Raw genomic sequence first — 16963 nt, 5'->3', positions numbered from 1 at the left:
AAGCAAATAGCAACAGTACCTCATAATCTTTTCATTGACATGAAGATTTTTATCTTTAAGGCGAATCTTTTTTAGTGCATATTGGCGACCATCTAGTTTATTTTTGCACAATGCAACATGGCCAAAACCTCCATGACCTGTCAAAACAAGGATTAAAAGGATATAATGTTTAAAAGCTGATTAAAAAATTTTAATTTACCATATTAAATATCAGCCAAAGATACAAAAATTAGAAAACAAACTAAGTTCTGTATCTGAGCACGCCCAGTAAAAGGCTTCCACTTCATCAAACAGCATATCTAAAGGACCAATCAGAATTTATGAGAAATTGTGCAATTATCTAGTTTCCTTCCCATCCTGCAATTGCAAGTGTCAGTCTTTCTTCATGTAAATCTTTAGTCTGGTTGTGCACCACCAACAAGTCACAGGCAAGGGGCTTTATGAGAGCTCCACGCTGCAAATAAACAAGTCTGTAGCACCTAGGAGCAAATAAGCCTAAAGATGCCTAAACTATGCTCACTGGGTTATCAATCAATTCCAGTATGATAAGACCTACCAGTACCAGAATCAACTTTCCTCATTTTGGCTGATTCAAAGCTATTTTACAGACTCAGAAAAGAGGAAGCAGGGGGAAGGAGAAGTAAACCAAGAAACCGAAAACAAAAATAACAAAAGGAAACTTAATTATTACAAAAAACTGAGATGACATTGATGTTATTTGTGCTATTTAGTGCTACAAATCATATTTACCATTTGTTGCCATTGAACAAATGATGCAATATTCATTTTCTAAAGCTGATCAAAAGATGGGAAAGAATCAAAAGAGGAGAATGAAAAAGTGCTTAGACAATGAGCGCAACATCTCTAAGAGTCCTCAAAATTTAAATAGCACAATAACTAGATGAGTCCCATTAGTTTACCCTTTTCTAATAGAACAAAATGTCTCATTAATTCAAAAAAAATACTATAAAACCAAAAGAATGTGTTCACTAGTAGTGTTTAACATGCAGAAACTTTTAACCAAGGATCAAGCCTCACCAGATAGACCATTGCATATTAATTTTTTCATCATACTTTTAAAATCATAATTTTTTCATCATACTTTTAAAATCATAATTTTTTCTTCCATCATTCAATGTGATAGCCAATTTATTTTTCTTATAGTCTAATTTAATTATGTTATATATTTTTTCTTTATATCTTATCTTTATTCGTTAAATTTCATCCTTTACTTTTCTGATCTTTTGTTGTTTTCCCCTTAATTTCACAAGCAATCTTATTGGTTCAAGTTTTACAATTTTTAAGGCAAGCTTTGTTGGCACAGCGAGTCTGCTTGCTTGAGATTTAAGGATCCAAGGTTCCAGGCAAGGAAAAAAGCTTTGTGCAACTCTTAGTGACCTAAATTGTTTACTATTTTTAGAGTTTCAATTTTTGTTTTAATTTTAATTTTAGATATTTGTGACATTTACTTTATAATCTTTTATTTTTAGTTTTTAGAATTTTATTTTTTTTCATTTACAAAGGGTAAGTGCGAAAGAGAGTATCGGACCTTGTGGTGATCTGGTCCACCACCACAATGTCAAATGAGGTTTTGAACCCTCAACCAAAATGGATGTGGGTACAACACCATTGTTCCAGATTGTTTAAGGTGTTAAAATGTGTCGAATGAGGTTTCCATACCAATATTTCGTGTGTTAAAATGTGTCGAATGAGGTAGATAATCCTTTCATTTATTTAGTGGTCATAATATACATTAATACTATTTGCAACTTAAAACTTACAACTAACATGGAGAAAAGATGAAACCAATTCAACAGTATGATGGAGCATATGAAGAAATGGTTATCTTACCAAGTGAATGGACCTCTTGGAAGTCACTCAAATAACGAGAACTTGGTTTAGATGAAGAACCATTGCCTGTTCTCCAGAATTCGGAGAATTTTGAGGATGCCTAAAACAGATCAACCACGAGAAAACTATCACCACTAGACTTTTGAATCTATAAATCTGTAATGATATCACTCAAAGACAAACCAACCATATGCTGTTCAAAGGCATGATCAAATGCTTCAGTAAAAACTGACAGGGGTGCAGCAATTAAATCGTTGGCCCATTCAGAAAGCACCTGTTTGGCACCAGTAAAAATTGAACCTTCAAATAAAAAACAATATAGGATAAAGGGGAGGAGAGGGGAAAAAGAGAAGGATGGGTGAGAAACATATACCCCTATATTCTGCAGCTCCAACGATATCTCCGGTAAAGCATTAGCTAAAGATCCTTTGGAAGAGCAAGCAAGGCGAAGCAAGTGTACCTGATGTGATGAGTAAAGAAGTTAAATGTAAAGTTCTCTATATGATATAAACCAACATTAAGGGTAAGGAAGTACCAAAAGAAGATCTTTTTCCTTGCGTCGAGATTCATCATCATGTGTAACTGAAACATAGCTTGACGAAGTCAAATAATCACATTCTGAATCAGACACATCATTCTTACATCCATGCTCTAAAAGGTTGATGCCCTGCCAGGATAATTAGAAATTATGGTTATATGAAACAAAAACCAAGGATGATCTGATATTGATTTCAATCAAAGATAATCAAGTGGTTGTCACGCCTATATCATACTAGTAAAAAAGGAGTATAAAAATGGTATACTGAGTGGTAGTCATATGGTCCATTACCAGTGCTTAACCAGACTGGCATATACTCTAACGTTATACTGGTCCACCAGGAATGACAAAAGATGATCTGAAGCAATTTCTATTCATATAAAATTCACTGTGTGATTTTTTAAGTACCAGGCCGGACCAAATTGTTACAACCATGTCAATCGACTTCCAGAACATTTCTACAAAATAACCTAGTTAAACATGTCGAATTGCCATTCTACTACTGCAGAAAAGGGACCAACCAATCATCTCAAGACATTCCTGTTTCAATCAATAATGCTTACCACAAAAGTCCAGCATATTGTTGTTTACACTGCAAACACAGTGTTCGCTGCTATTCATTGAATAAATACTGCAGAGAACATCCCCCCCTCTCTCTCCACCCTCGCCATCTCCCGGTCCATAACAACCGGACCACACCAATGTACCATATGCCAACATGCAATACATAACTGAATCATACCAGTCCAGCCAGTGGCCGGTATTGTTCCAATATCAAGATTTTGATCCTTGTTGTTACCTCGATATCAAAATGCCAAAGACGTATGGTTCTACTTTTAACTTGGATTTGTACCACCACCCTGATATCAAAATGCTAGAACAGTATGAACTGTAAGACAAGTGGTTCTACATTTCACTCAGACCAGTATGTACTAGGCAGTACACATTGGTCCGATGGCCTATCAGATTAGCAGCATAGACCGTGTTCATGCCGCCCAACACCGTGTATATCTTGAATCTTTAAAAAATGTTCTGCTGATTACATGGTACATTGGCACATTCTAGCATGGCCAGAGACCAACATGGATCTACTACCCAAAACATCAAAGTCAAACCATGAAGATAACCATGATAATTGTGAATTTAATTAAAGCAAATCAAACGTCACTGAAAAGATTAAAAAACCTCAAAATGAAGCATATTGCAAAAGCCAACAAGTTACCAACTAAGCTGACATTTTTTTGCTAGAAACATACACAATCCAAGATGTCAAGCCAGCATATTGCAAGCTCAATGTTTATGCAAGTATGTTATAATTACTTCTTTGCCGCTCAAGTCAGGACATTTGCATTATAAATCAGCTAGATACAAACATCCACTGATCCTGAGTTGATAAGTATGTTAACGCAAGTGTGTAGCACTGAGTATAAAGGACTGCTTATGAGCAATAAGCTATGACATCAAGATGACCTATATCAGTGGTCCCTAGTCCACGTGCAACCCAATCTCTGAAAACACTTTAATTTATCCACCCAATGTGGACATTTAACAAATATGAGGATTTGAATTTCTATTTTTTTACCTCATGCAGTGTGCCATCATAACTCTCCAGAACATCTTCTAATGGTTTCAAGGAAGCCTTGAAAGATGAACTTGTCGCGTCATTTTCAGTTTCTTCCACAAGAACATTTAATTTTGCAACTGCCAGTGGTTCAACCCCATGTTTTATCATGTTCAACACTTCAGATTTCCTATTTCTTAACAAACCATCATCTGTGGTGGCATTCTCAACGTTCTTTAAGGCATGAGATTCCAAAAGGATGTTTTTATTTTTGTCCATGTCCATTGATCCAGCTTGTGTAACAATGACTTTGCTAGAGCTGTTATTTGTAGCTTTCGTGACATGACCACCCAATGGTGCATCATCACCACACAAGTCACCATATAGATCGATTGAACTGCAAACAGAAGGCCCATCAGAATAACGGCACATGTCAATCTGGGATGCTGGTTCCTCTTGAAGAGAGTGGTCATTTCGACTAGAACCAATACAAGGAACCTGCAATAAAAGAACTTGAAGTTAGCTAGACTACAGAATAAAAATCCACACTTAACAAACAACAAACAACAGAATGAAAATCATATTTACATTTTGTTTGCTAGGAGCCTAGGATAGTATATCCAACCTGGCCACTTCAATTTTACATGCAGAGAATTTCATGATTGGACAAACATGCTTATCCCTAAACAAAAGGTCACAACTTACAATGGATCACACCAAGAGATCCAAGAATAATGCTACTTTGACATAAATAGAAATCATATTTCTGTCTAAAGATTAATAAATCATGGCATGGGGAATATTTATACATTCTCAACAAAGCATGATACCATACCAAATGGTCTACACATTCTTGTACCCTTCATGTGCCTAAAAACATAGGCTAAATATTGAGCCACACTGTGCGGACCAGCACAGCAATCCTTGCTTCAGACTTGGAAGATTAAAAACCTCAATTTATTACAATCTTAAACTAGTGCAAAATCATAGTCAGAATTATTCTTGCTCAGAAGCAAAGTGCCTCTCAAAATTTGATATTAGTGCCACAGATCATTTATGTTAAAAAATCAGGATGCCATGTTCAGTATGGCCAAGAAACAGATGCAGTTCAACAGCTTGTAGACAAAGGATAATATAATACCCAAATAAATATTTCCAAGCAGGGACAAAAATGCTATGCATAACAGATATGAGGCCTTATCATAATTGTAATTTGAACCATAGCAACATCAGCATAAATTTGCATGAAAAGAAAGATATGCCATCAATAAAATCATTCACAAACTGAAATGGCCTTATGCTTTTTAAATTATCATTAAAACTGTCGCTATATTAACCACTTCATATTTGTATAAGGGCATGTTTAATAGCTAAAACGATTATTCTAATAACATAAATAATATAAAATATTAAAAACACAAAAAGCTAAATAATGGTATTTTAAGTACATTTACACACTGCATGTGAATAGCAATAAATGTGGGTGATCACAAAGAACTTAGTTGTGAGTTTCTTATCATTATAACCTTTGACCCAATAAAAATCCATGATTGTTTTGTCAACATATTAAATTTATAGGCACGGCATTCAATTTACTAAAAAAGTAAAAAAAAATCAATTGTATAAGCTACAAACTATATAGTAGAAATCAAGCAATGTTATTTGATTACTGTTACACATTACTCATAGCAAGGTTTAACTTCTCCTGCCAACTGACCATGCCGACCGACAGTATGGCATGTACCGCTCTATACCAGCATATCAACCAAGGCATGCTAACGATCAAATTGACCATTGGAATCTGGTTAATCAGGGTCGTCCATCAAAATCAATTGAAATATGAATGTTACCGATCGATACAAATCAGCAATAGTCTAGTTTCAGACATACCATTAGGTACGAAGGGGTGTATCGCCCGATATAGCCCCCCAATAGAAACGGCTTAGTACCGGGTGATCCGTATCCCGATCACTCGTCGGACCGATACGTATTGCCCATACCATACTAACTCAAGTGGTACAACAACCCATAGAAAGCAATACATTGTTGGGGATCACATAGCAACTTAGTTGTGAGTTTCTAGTCGTTATAACCTTTGACCCAATATAGATCCCTGGTTATTTTGTCCATATATTAGATTTATAGGCAATGCATTCAATTTTTTGAACTTACAGTCACTAGAACAGCAAATGAAACTTCTCGATATCTACATGCAAAGGTATAAAAGTACAAATACTATGAACTAATTTGTTAAGCATTATGCTTTCAACTTGACGGCAGTTATAATTCAAAGAGCGAAGTAAAAGAACTCAACCACCACAAGAACAGATGTCTCTATGGAAACTAAATGTCCGATCAAGTCTCCACCAGTAGACACCCATGCAAATTGTGTATATAGAGAAGGGACAATTTTTCTGAGATTAAGACAACATTTTGTCATTGAAACTAACTTACAGATTCATGTGATTCATTGAATGAGGCAATTTCAGATAAAAACTCTTGAGCTGTCTCCACCAAATTGAAAATCATTACACGTCCTTCCCGACCATTAACCTTTGCCTGACAAATAGTTGTTAAGAATAAAATTTCATATTAATTTGGAAGTAATAGAAAAATTGAGAACATAATGCAGGTTCAACACTGATTTTCTATAAGCCACTAAATTCATAGTTACCATTAGTTGTCTAATTTAATAAATTATTTAAAGATATAAAAAACTCTTGTGCAGATGTAAAGTAGAGACCTGATAAAAACAATTCTGTAGTCGATCAGTAGAGAACTAATATTTTGAATATTTACTTCACAATCTTATGACAGCACAAAAGTTAAAATGCAGCTTAGACTGTTAGCATTGCCAATAGCAAGAACAATCAAGTCTTAACCCAACTAGTTAAAAATCCATAAATCCATGCCCATCAAATTACATATTAGTATTACTTTCAATGCCATTGAAAAGTTCATAATTTTTCATAATTTTTCCAAGCTAAATTTGCTTCATAAGAACCAGTTTTCACAAATTGTTTTATTAATGATATGTCCCAAAATTTCATACAATATTCGGTTTCACAAGTATCTTATCCTAGTTTGACTATTTACTTATTCCACACATCAGCAATTTAATAGCACTCATCTATTGTTCGTAGACTCATAGAATTCATTACACCCAGTTCAGTTCATACCAGCCAGTATTTACCTCTCCAAGCATAACCCAAGATGTGGCTGCCCAATTTCAGGCAATTCAATCTAGTTTTCTCTCTTTTTTAAAGATGTTAGGTCTGGATTTTTTTCTTTTAAAATGATCAGGACCGAACCCTTCTTATTTTTTTTAATGGACCCGAATCAGCCTCTTTCGATCGCAAAATCCTAGCAAGCCCGTTCTTTTCTCAATGCTGTCATGCGACAATACAGTGGCGGTCGCATGACAGCTGTCGTGCAGTCACGCACTTAGCTAGTTTTGCCTAAGTCGTGCGGTACCCTTACGTGTCCATCCACAACGGTCAGCCTCCCCGAAACCTCCTATGGTCCCTTAGGACTTACAAAAGAGAAAACGGATTAAAGAAAATGTTTCACTCGGGATCTACAAGCAATCATTTCAGTAAACACTTCATAGCCAATGCAAATTACAAACAAACTTTACAAGCTCTGAACGATCGCACAACAAAGGGTCCAAAATGCTCCACTATAGATCGAAATCCCTACAAGTGCCCACATGACACAACCTTTGTTTGCAAGCCTAGGATGGCCACCAAAACCAAAGAAAATGGGGCTGCTAAGCCTACTGTCAGCCCTTTATAAGCTGTGAAAAGCATAAACAAAACCGAAAGGCATGGACATACATATGCATTATATCGAACACCTCGTTTACAATTTTGTCCGTGACATTCTCCCCCACTTATTCCTTCGACGTTCTCATCGAAGTCCTTGTTGACACTGCAACTCCTAGCCTTTGTTGAGTCTTTAATCTTTTGCTCCAGTTGCAATGCGTTTGTTGGCTCCCAGCTACTCTCCGCTATTGTTGTTGAGTAGTTAAACTTTTAATCTGCTATGCTGCTTCAACTCGCCAATGACTCTGACTTTAGTGTGGGGTTGGCTAAGTTGTGTTGATCACTGTTGGTTCCTACGGATCCTTCAAATGAAGGAAAAGACCATCCTCAGTACGCGCTAGTCTCTCAAATGCCTCATGCCACTTGAATTGGGTGGATACTTGTTGGAGCTTTAACGAGTATCGCCTCGCAAACTTTTGAAGTTTTTGGGTCCTTCCACCACAAAATTTGTCCATCGACTCTTCTTTCATTTAGTTGTCACTTCCAAGTAAATTCGTATCACTTCTGCTTTCGATTAGCATTCTGTTGGGAAATGAAGCGGATAATCTACTCTCAGTAGCACCGATCACCATTGGTGAGGATTTGACAACTATTGTCTTTCATTTGGTTTCTTCGAAGGGTTTTTGAACGTGTGTAGAGCTCCTCTGCTATATATATAAGAGAATTGAGGTACTTAGTTTCGCTCATTCTCTTAAGAGTTAAGAAGGAAAAGGTTATTTGACTTCGCTCGCCTCCTCGAGGGTTGTACTTCATACATTGAGCTGGTTACTGGCCTTCGCTTGCTCTTTGCTCACACTTCTGAAGCACTCAAAATGTTTGTACTTCTTGCGTTGAGTTAGCTACTATAATTCACCATTTCAATGCCATCGAACTTCTGGAATGCAAGAAGTTTTCACCCCAACTTGGAGTAAGTCTTTAATATAATAGCTTTGGTCGCCTCTGGGATTGTACTATCTTCTCCATCATCTCTGTCACCTACTCCACTGAGTAGCAAAGGTATAGCACCGCGTACTGCTTGCTTCGTTCCTTAGTCGTGCACTTTTGCAACAACCCGAAGTCCTTAGCTTTTGGCTATCTTGATAAGAAGCTCGTTGACACCGGTCTTACGAAGTTCCCTGGCCTCTACCCTTTGGCCTTGTTTCGGTACTTAAAGTTTGCCTCTGCATTCTCCACATCCTCGGCCCCTTTTACGACCAAGCGCTCTCCCTCCATAAGAGCAAGGGATCGATGACTTCATGGAAGTCTCACCTCTGCGGTACCATGGCACTACCATGCCCATTGCCCTACTATCCGTCGCCTCGCATTTGCATCCTTTTCTTCACGATCAGTAGATTTGCCTCTATGGCACTGTGGCACTCCTCCGAGTCCACCTCCATTCTAACCGATGCTTGGTTTTGGGTAGCTAAGTCCTTCTAAACTCGCCATCACTTCCTTGCTCCTTTCGTCCCCCTGCTTCAACACCTCTGTGTTTTCCAAGTAGTTTCCCTTGGTCAATGGAAAGACAGACTGCAACTCTCATGCATGGCCTCTAGCATCATGTTGTAGGGTTTGCACCGATTTTATTCTCCTTAGCTTCCTTGGTAGCAACGTTCGCTTTCTCGGTCTTGTCCTCTGACTTGTCGGGCTTCCTTAAGCGAATATAAGCTCTGGAGCAGTCCAACTCTCCAACCGCTTTGATCATACTTCTACATGATCAAGTCCCTCCCATGAGACTCACTGGTACTTGCAGTCGGTATACTCCTTCGGTGGTACACAGCCCCCATATGCTGATGACTAAGGCTTTTATCCGATGCAAAATTCGATGCACGCACAAAAGACCCGCCTCTACGATACCAGAACATTCACTCCTTAAATCCATAGTCTTTCTTGTCGTTGTGTTGTTCACCGAAGTGGAGCTCCCAGTAGCTCCCGATCATACATCTGTATGATCTAGTCCCTCACGGGACTAGATACGTGTGTATCGCATTGCCACGAACTGTTCCACCACGATCCACTACACCATGTCGCCTTTTGATGACATCTCTATTGCATTCTGATCCTTGTATGATGAACATGGATTGTGATCCCTCCATGTGTGGCCTTTGCCAACGCATCGCAAGGCCTCTTCCACTTTCGATTGTGTTCGCTCATTTAGCAATTGACCTTCGTCCACCCGCTCTCGGGTCACACCTAGACGAAGCACTGCTCTAGGACAATTCATTGACTAGTAGCCCCCGAAGTCCACCGACTTCACTGAAATTAGTGCACCATTGTTTGGATCCTGAGCCTCTGCCCCTACCAGCACAATCTCCGCTGCACACTGCTTCCTTCATGACAACTTGAATGCCAGCACTATGGCATATTCTTTAAGAGTACCCGCCTCTACATCCTCTTGCCCCGTGTCAAAGCCTTCTGAACTCAACTTCACCTCCGCAAGTTGAGTCGCCCTAGTTCTTTCGTCAAATGCTTCTCCGAGATAAAGTGCATGTGCCTCGAAACTCCCTTCGTCTTTGGCATGATGCAGGATGAGTCCACTCCATCAAAACAAGGGACCCATAGAACGACATGATCTCGCTCTTGCCTCTATAAGAGTTCATGTCTTAGACCTCTGTCCAAGGAAAGCTTCGTGCCTCCGCTCCATGTTCTATCTTCTATGCTAACTTCCTTCATGCGACTTGGGTCCTTCACCAAGTTACACCCAAGTTGCTCCGCTCCTTAATTTGCATTAAGTTGATGGTGACCCTTACGCCCACCATTCCACGGGTCAGCCCCTTATTGAATATGATCTCTATTTCGGCTCCAAGTGTGCCTTCATTTGTGTTGTCTTAGGTCACTCCCCCACTTGATCTCGCAATGCATCCCCCAATGCATTATCTCATATGAGATCATGTGACGACTCCTCGCCACTCGCTCGATCCGTTAAGCTTTGTGGGGTTGTTATCTTGAGGTACTCCTCAACATGTGCGGTCCGTTGCACATGATTATTCCTCTGGAGAACCGTGACTTATCCCTCCAAGGTATCTGTCCCATTAGAGCAACTTCTCTCTTTGCATCCTTCCCTCTGAAAGTTTCGGAAACCACCATCCCCTTGGACTACTTCGCCAGTCCGCCGTGCTAAACAAACTGTGCATTGTTCTACCCCCCGTAAATGCACTTGCTAGATTGGGACTCCTCACCAATACAGTCCCTGTTGCACCCCTCAAGTCCTAGCAACATACTAAACTCGCTACACACTTCAACCTCCTACAGACGTACCCTTCTCATACTGAAGAGAAAGTTTCAATGCTCCATGGAGCCAAGTTTCTGTCGCCTTGGGATGGCCTCGAACATTACATCGTTCGCATACAAGCCCTTGCATAAGTACCAAATTCTTCGAGTTAACAATTCCCCTCACCACTATAAGCTTTGCACAACTCTTTCGATCGTTGAGCAACCCATTCCACCTTGCATGGTCTCATCCTTTACCAATCACCTCGCTTGCCTAGGCGCTCGGGCGAGGCGAGGCCCGAGCGCCTCGCTTCACTTCCAGGCGGCGCGCTTCAAAGAGGCGCCGCCTGGGCGCTTGCCCGAGCCCAGACGCTAGGCGGTTCGGGCGAGCGCCTGGGTTAAACTAGGCGACCGAACCAGCATTTTAGGTCTGGTTCGGTCTCCGGTGCTTTAGTTGGTTCAATCGAACCAACTAAAGCACCGATATCAGCTGTCGTTGCCCAACCCTAACCCTGCTCGTCGTTCACGCTACCACTGTCGTTGCTCACTGCCGCTGTCGCCGCTCCCGTTCCTGCTGCCACTGTCGCCGCTTGCCGCTCCCACTACCGATGTCGTCGTTGCCACTACCGTTGTCGTCGTTGCCACTACCGCTGTCATTGCCATTGTCGCCGCTCTAGCTGCCGCTGCTCACTTTTACCACTATTGCTGCACCCACAGTCATCCCTTACACTCCTCTTCCTTCTCTTTCGAAAGTATACTATTAACAGTATACTAGTAACAGTAATGTATTTGTATTTATTAGATTAATAATATATTATTTTGATTTTAATACTGTTAAATAATTATATTTATTAATTATATTATATAGTTTAATATTTTAATGCCTCGCTTCGCTCGGGCGAGCGCCTAGCGCCTCGAGCGTTTTTAGACCTTGGCGCCTTTTGGCACCTAGCACTTTTTAAATCACTGTCATCTACTATGGTTGCCAACGTCGAGCCATAACTCAAACTCAGCTATCTCAACCTTTGTGCACTACACATTCTTCCCAGCTTGTTTGTCCTCGTAGTACCTCTTGCACAAAGGGTTGGCCATTCCTCTGAATGTCAATCTCAAATGCCCGCTCCTCCGAGCGACTCCTTTTTCCTACATCTCCATACCTATTTTCCCCAAAATGGTCGCACGTGCTGGCTGCCCTCAACGCAGCCCCACTAGGTCCCTCATGTTTGCATGTCAAGTGTTTCTACGAGTGCTTGTCCCGCTCTGATACCATATGTCACGCACTTAGCTGGTTTTGCCTAAGTCATGCGGCACCCTTGCGTGTCCGTCCGCAACGGTCAACCTCCCCGAAACCTCCTATGGTCCCTTAGGACCAACAAAAGAGAAAACAGGTTAAAGAAAGCGTCACTCGGAATCCACAAGTAATCATTTCAGTAAACACTTCATAGCCAATGCAAATTATAAACAGAATTTACAAGCTCTGAATGATTGTATAACAAAAGGTCCAAAATTATCCACTACAGATCGAAATCCTCACAAATGCCCACATGACACAACCTTTGTTTGCAAGCCTAGGATGGCCACCAAAACAAAAGAAAATGGGGCTGCTAAGCCTACTGTAAGCCCCTTATATGCTGTGTAATGTATAAACAAAACCGAAAGACACAGACAAACATAAGCATTATATCGAACACCACGTTTACAATTTTGTCTGTGATAGTACGTACACTCTCTCTGCTTTGTTGCACCTTCCTACTACCTTCTTTCTCCCTTCTTCCTCCGCCCCTTCCCCAGCAGAAAGGTACCACAAAACAGTACCACAGTATATACTAATATATCTCATGCCGATACATCAACATGGACTGAACCCAAAGCAATCCGATCATTGGTCAATATGGCTGCAGTACCCAAAATTTCATTCCTTGGTTTAATCTATTCAGTACCCATTAATTTCAACTCTTGTGTCGTTGATGTAAGAAATTTCATAATCCTTTTTCTTTTTATCTTTATATTGGAAACTATGGTGGCTATAAAAAGAGAAGGTTAAAAGCTCAATCATTGACAAACAAAGTGAATGTCTATTTTATTGCATATAAGCAAATTGCGCCCATGTTTTGTCTCCCAGAATGTGTTTAGGGTACATTCTGGTCCGACAATATACCGGTACACAGATCGCCCGCTACCGGGCGGAACGCTCAGTAGCACCTCATATCGGACGATACAGGAGTAGATCGGACAGTAACAGGCCCGGCATAGCTCAGTAACGATCGAAATTTCGACCGTTACCGCCTAGCACAGCTCGGTAACGGTCAATTTCGACCGTTACCGCTCGACACAACTCGATAACGATCAATTTCGACCGTTACCGCTCGACACAACTTGGTAACGGTTGAAATTGACCGTTACTGATATATAACATTGCTCCAACAGTCAAAATGACCATTGAAGCCCTTTCTCATGGGTTTCTAAACTCATCTTCTCCTCTATTTCACTTCATTTCACTCTCACACTCTTTTAAACTACCTCAAACTCAATTTTTCTCACATTTACACTCTCTTAAACTATGCAAAGAAACAATTTGTGAATTGACAATTCAAATGATTTTTCTATAGATATTTCAATATTTACAAAAGAACAATCTGTAACGAACCGAAATACGAACCTTGCACAAGGCTATTCCTCAAAGCCCGAAAAAGATATATGATACTATTCTTACCTAATTTAGGTTGGTTTTACTAAACTTATACTATTACTATATTTATTTCTAACTTAAAAACCCTAATACTAACTTTTTTTTATTTTCAAGTATTTTCAAAGGATTTTGTGCCTAAATTAGGTGTACCGCTCGGTACGCTCTGGCATACCGCTCAGTACATACCGTACCATACCGAGCGAAGTTCAAAACTTCAGTACGGTACGAAATTTCAATCATTGGTTAAAATGATATTTCTTTATGGTAGTTGATCCATCTTTAACAACTGAAAAACTATTCCTAAGACCCCAGGACATCTTAACACCTTTATTAAAAGCATTATTAATTCCCAAAACTAGTAGGCAAAAAAATCCATGTCGTGCCACCTTCTATCAAGGATAAACAAAAACCATTAAGGTAGTAATGGTGACATCTTCTGACCTGATCAAGAAGCAACAGCAGAAGCTTATCGGCATCTTCTTTTGACAGGCCTTTCTCTGGTACTATCCGCAACTTTGGGCACTTGTGAGGATACCCAAGTAAGCATCTATTACAAGAAACATTAGAACATAAATTCAAGAAAGATGCAGAAGTGGTTGGCAGATGCTGCGGAAGGAACATTAGAATATAAATAATAATACTAACCTTACCAAAAGAAGAGCAGAAACATGGAGATCTTCACAGCCCATATCATTTGAGTAAGGCCTATATCACATGTTCATTAATTGGATTAGAGACATTAAACTATCAGTTCATAATTTGCACATCAGGTTAAAAATTCCCATTGAATGTTAACTACCTTAGTTTTATAGAAAAATAAGTATGAGGAGAGTTAGAGATAATGTTGAAATCTTCCTGAAATATTGAGGCCCTGAAATAGGAAGCAAACAATGTATCAGAACAATCACCAACTAAGAAGTGACCCATGCCGCATAGGTGGTGGTCCTGTGCATTGGGCCGCACTTTTTAACCAACTAAGAAAGAATTGATAATAACATTAAAAGACATATTAAAAGAATCATTGCATTTTTAGGTTATTTCCAAATATTTTAATCTCAAGATCAATATCTTGTTGAACAAAATCAGGGGATTCAGGAGTTATCAGATAGACATACAGGTAAATGCTCTGGAGACATACATACAGATGCAGGCAGGGAAATAGTTCTAACGATGTGCATAGGTAAGTGTATATTATGGGCCTTATTAAATTATTCCAACCAAAAGGCCCTGGACGTCTTGACCACTACATGCTCTCAGGAGAGCCTGCTGGCCGCATGCACTATAGGATAACAGAACCACATGAAATCCTTTCTTATACATAAACTGTGTTGTTTACTCATACTCTCTCACCATTCGTTTCAATTCAGAACAGCAGCTCTAAGACAAGATTTGAGTAAAAACCCCATCGGTTGACTATTGTTTGACTATTAAAACAAACAATTGAAACTATAATGACATTAGTATCATTTAATTGCTATGATGATAAGAATATTAAAAATATTTCGTATGCGGTCAATAAGGATTTCATGCTTATTTTCGTGATCGCATAAGCAAAAGGTATACATGTTTAGGTATCTTTCTTCAGCAGTTGGTTCAAATTCAAGCACGCGAAGGATCATTTTTCACTAAAAGGAAAAGAACAGAGATCGAGGATTATCGATTAGATGACGTTCATAAGTTTGTGAATCGTCTCCTATAGCATTAATACCCCAGCAGCTTCGAATCGAAACAAAGTCACGGAGAGAAAGAAAGAAACCTACAGTGCCGTCAACTCATCAGCCAGAAGATCCTGATCGCCCTCGGCACCAGCCGAGCGATCGTTCAAAGGGGCCCGGCCCCTGGTCCGGCCACCCCCGTTCCGTTTCTTCTTCTTCGAGCTATGTCCCATCCCTCGCAGTTCCACCTCCCACTCCGAGGCTCATGCTAGCTCAACAACTTGAGATCCTTCCTCCGCCGCCTACTCTCTTCCACCCAAAACCCCGCAAACCCTAACAGGAGGGTTTCAGGGGGCGATCGAGAGCCGTGTGTGGGCAGGCAACACGAGAGATCCGAAGATGGATCGATGCTCTGCCAAGGGATCGACGGGATCCGATCGGAGCCACCGACTAGCGGGAAGGAGGGATGTGGCTTCGGAAGGAGGTCGCTATCGATGATCGTTTCCGCGTAGGAGATATCGTCGTGCGGTCTTCCTTATATAACGGGATCATCGAATTCAACAACCGTCCGTGTTTCAATGATACCGGGCACGCTACGAGTACAATGCCCGGTTGATGACGGCAATGGTAATATTGAATGAGTCAATATGTTGTCCCCACGACACTATTGGGTTAGCATATCTCTTATCAAAACCTTGATCTTATCTCGCTAATTATAACTCGGTAAAAATCCATTTCTCTTCATTATATTATAAAGAGAATTAAAATCAAGGTTTTCTAACATACATTTTGAATACTTGATAAAAACAGTAGATATCGATCATTACGTACTGATCCAATCAATGCACAAGAAAACTCAGCTTGAGAAGCAGAGGTTGACGTCTTACATGTGGAGTTGGAAGTCGGGGATGGTGTCATTACTTCCCTATGCTATGAGCTTATAATAATATAAAACGATATCGGTTAGCTGCAAGATTTCTCAGAAGCCCAGTCTCCCTTGTAATCCTTTCTCATTCAACGATAGTCTCTAAGCAATCATAACAGCACCGAAAAGGCAGATGAGTCCTTAGGCTATATTACCGAATTAACGAAAACAAACACCTACTGTTTAAGAGGCAGTAACAGTCGGATTATAACACGTTCAAACATGTTCGTCCGAAAATTGCAAAGAAAAATCGATCACCATGAATGGACAGCCAAACACAAAGAAAAAACAAAAAAGAAATGGTGAAAAGACACCGATGGTTTCGATGTTCAAAAGGGAGCTCAGGCAATTACACCTACTGGAAGATCTACGAGCACATTAGATGCATTCTCAATCTATATCCATATGAGAGGAGAAAAAATCAACATCTATAAAATGTCTGACGAATAACCTCTAGAAGTCGGCTCAAGAATTTGAGAAAATATATACGGAACAAATTAGAGGCCTCCAATCTCGAAATCACCAGAAGAACACTCACTTTTAACCAATGTAAACTTGAAGAGGAAAATACCAGAGACTTCCAAGAGCCTTACCTGAGGATATACCCATGCCACAGAGATGCCAGAAAAGGTTCAGGCCGTCTAGGATGGTATTTAGACGTACCTCCAAAGCCCTCTTCATTGTTTGACTGGCCAAATGAGGAAGAATCTGCCCACTGATGGAAGAATCACTTG

At 40.0% G+C, this 16963-nt stretch overlaps 1 protein-coding gene across 6 annotated transcripts in view; it reads right to left on the bottom strand.

The window, feature by feature from the left end:
- LOC135625608 (eIF-2-alpha kinase GCN2-like) overlaps positions 1-16963 on the bottom strand; it is a 49656-nt gene that overhangs the window by 32471 nt on the left and 222 nt on the right. For 2 of the 6 annotated variants that reach the window (XM_065130640.1, XM_065130630.1), the window contains exons 2-12: positions 16823-16944; positions 14449-14520; positions 14295-14354; positions 14091-14196; positions 6405-6509; positions 3972-4448; positions 2387-2518; positions 2225-2311; positions 2039-2125; positions 1852-1951; positions 20-137 (exon numbers count right to left, since the gene is read on the bottom strand). In XM_065130640.1, coding sequence (XP_064986712.1) covers positions 20-137; positions 1852-1951; positions 2039-2125; positions 2225-2311; positions 2387-2518; positions 3972-4448; positions 6405-6509; positions 14091-14196; positions 14295-14354; positions 14449-14520; positions 16823-16944 — 1466 coding nt within the window. Of the gene's footprint in view, positions 1-19; positions 138-1851; positions 1952-2038; positions 2126-2224; positions 2312-2386; positions 2519-3971; positions 4449-6404; positions 6510-14090; positions 14197-14294; positions 14355-14448; positions 14521-15405; positions 15905-16822; positions 16945-16963 lie in introns of those variants that run through there. The other 4 variants (XM_065130648.1, XM_065130661.1, XM_065130665.1 and 1 more) reach the window with 4 other exon arrangements.

This window comes from Musa acuminata, chromosome BXJ1-3 (assembly GCF_036884655.1).
Source record: "Musa acuminata AAA Group cultivar baxijiao chromosome BXJ1-3, Cavendish_Baxijiao_AAA, whole genome shotgun sequence".
NCBI lineage: Eukaryota > Viridiplantae > Streptophyta > Magnoliopsida > Zingiberales > Musaceae > Musa > Musa acuminata.
This window is presented reverse-complemented; position numbering and strand designations above follow the sequence as displayed.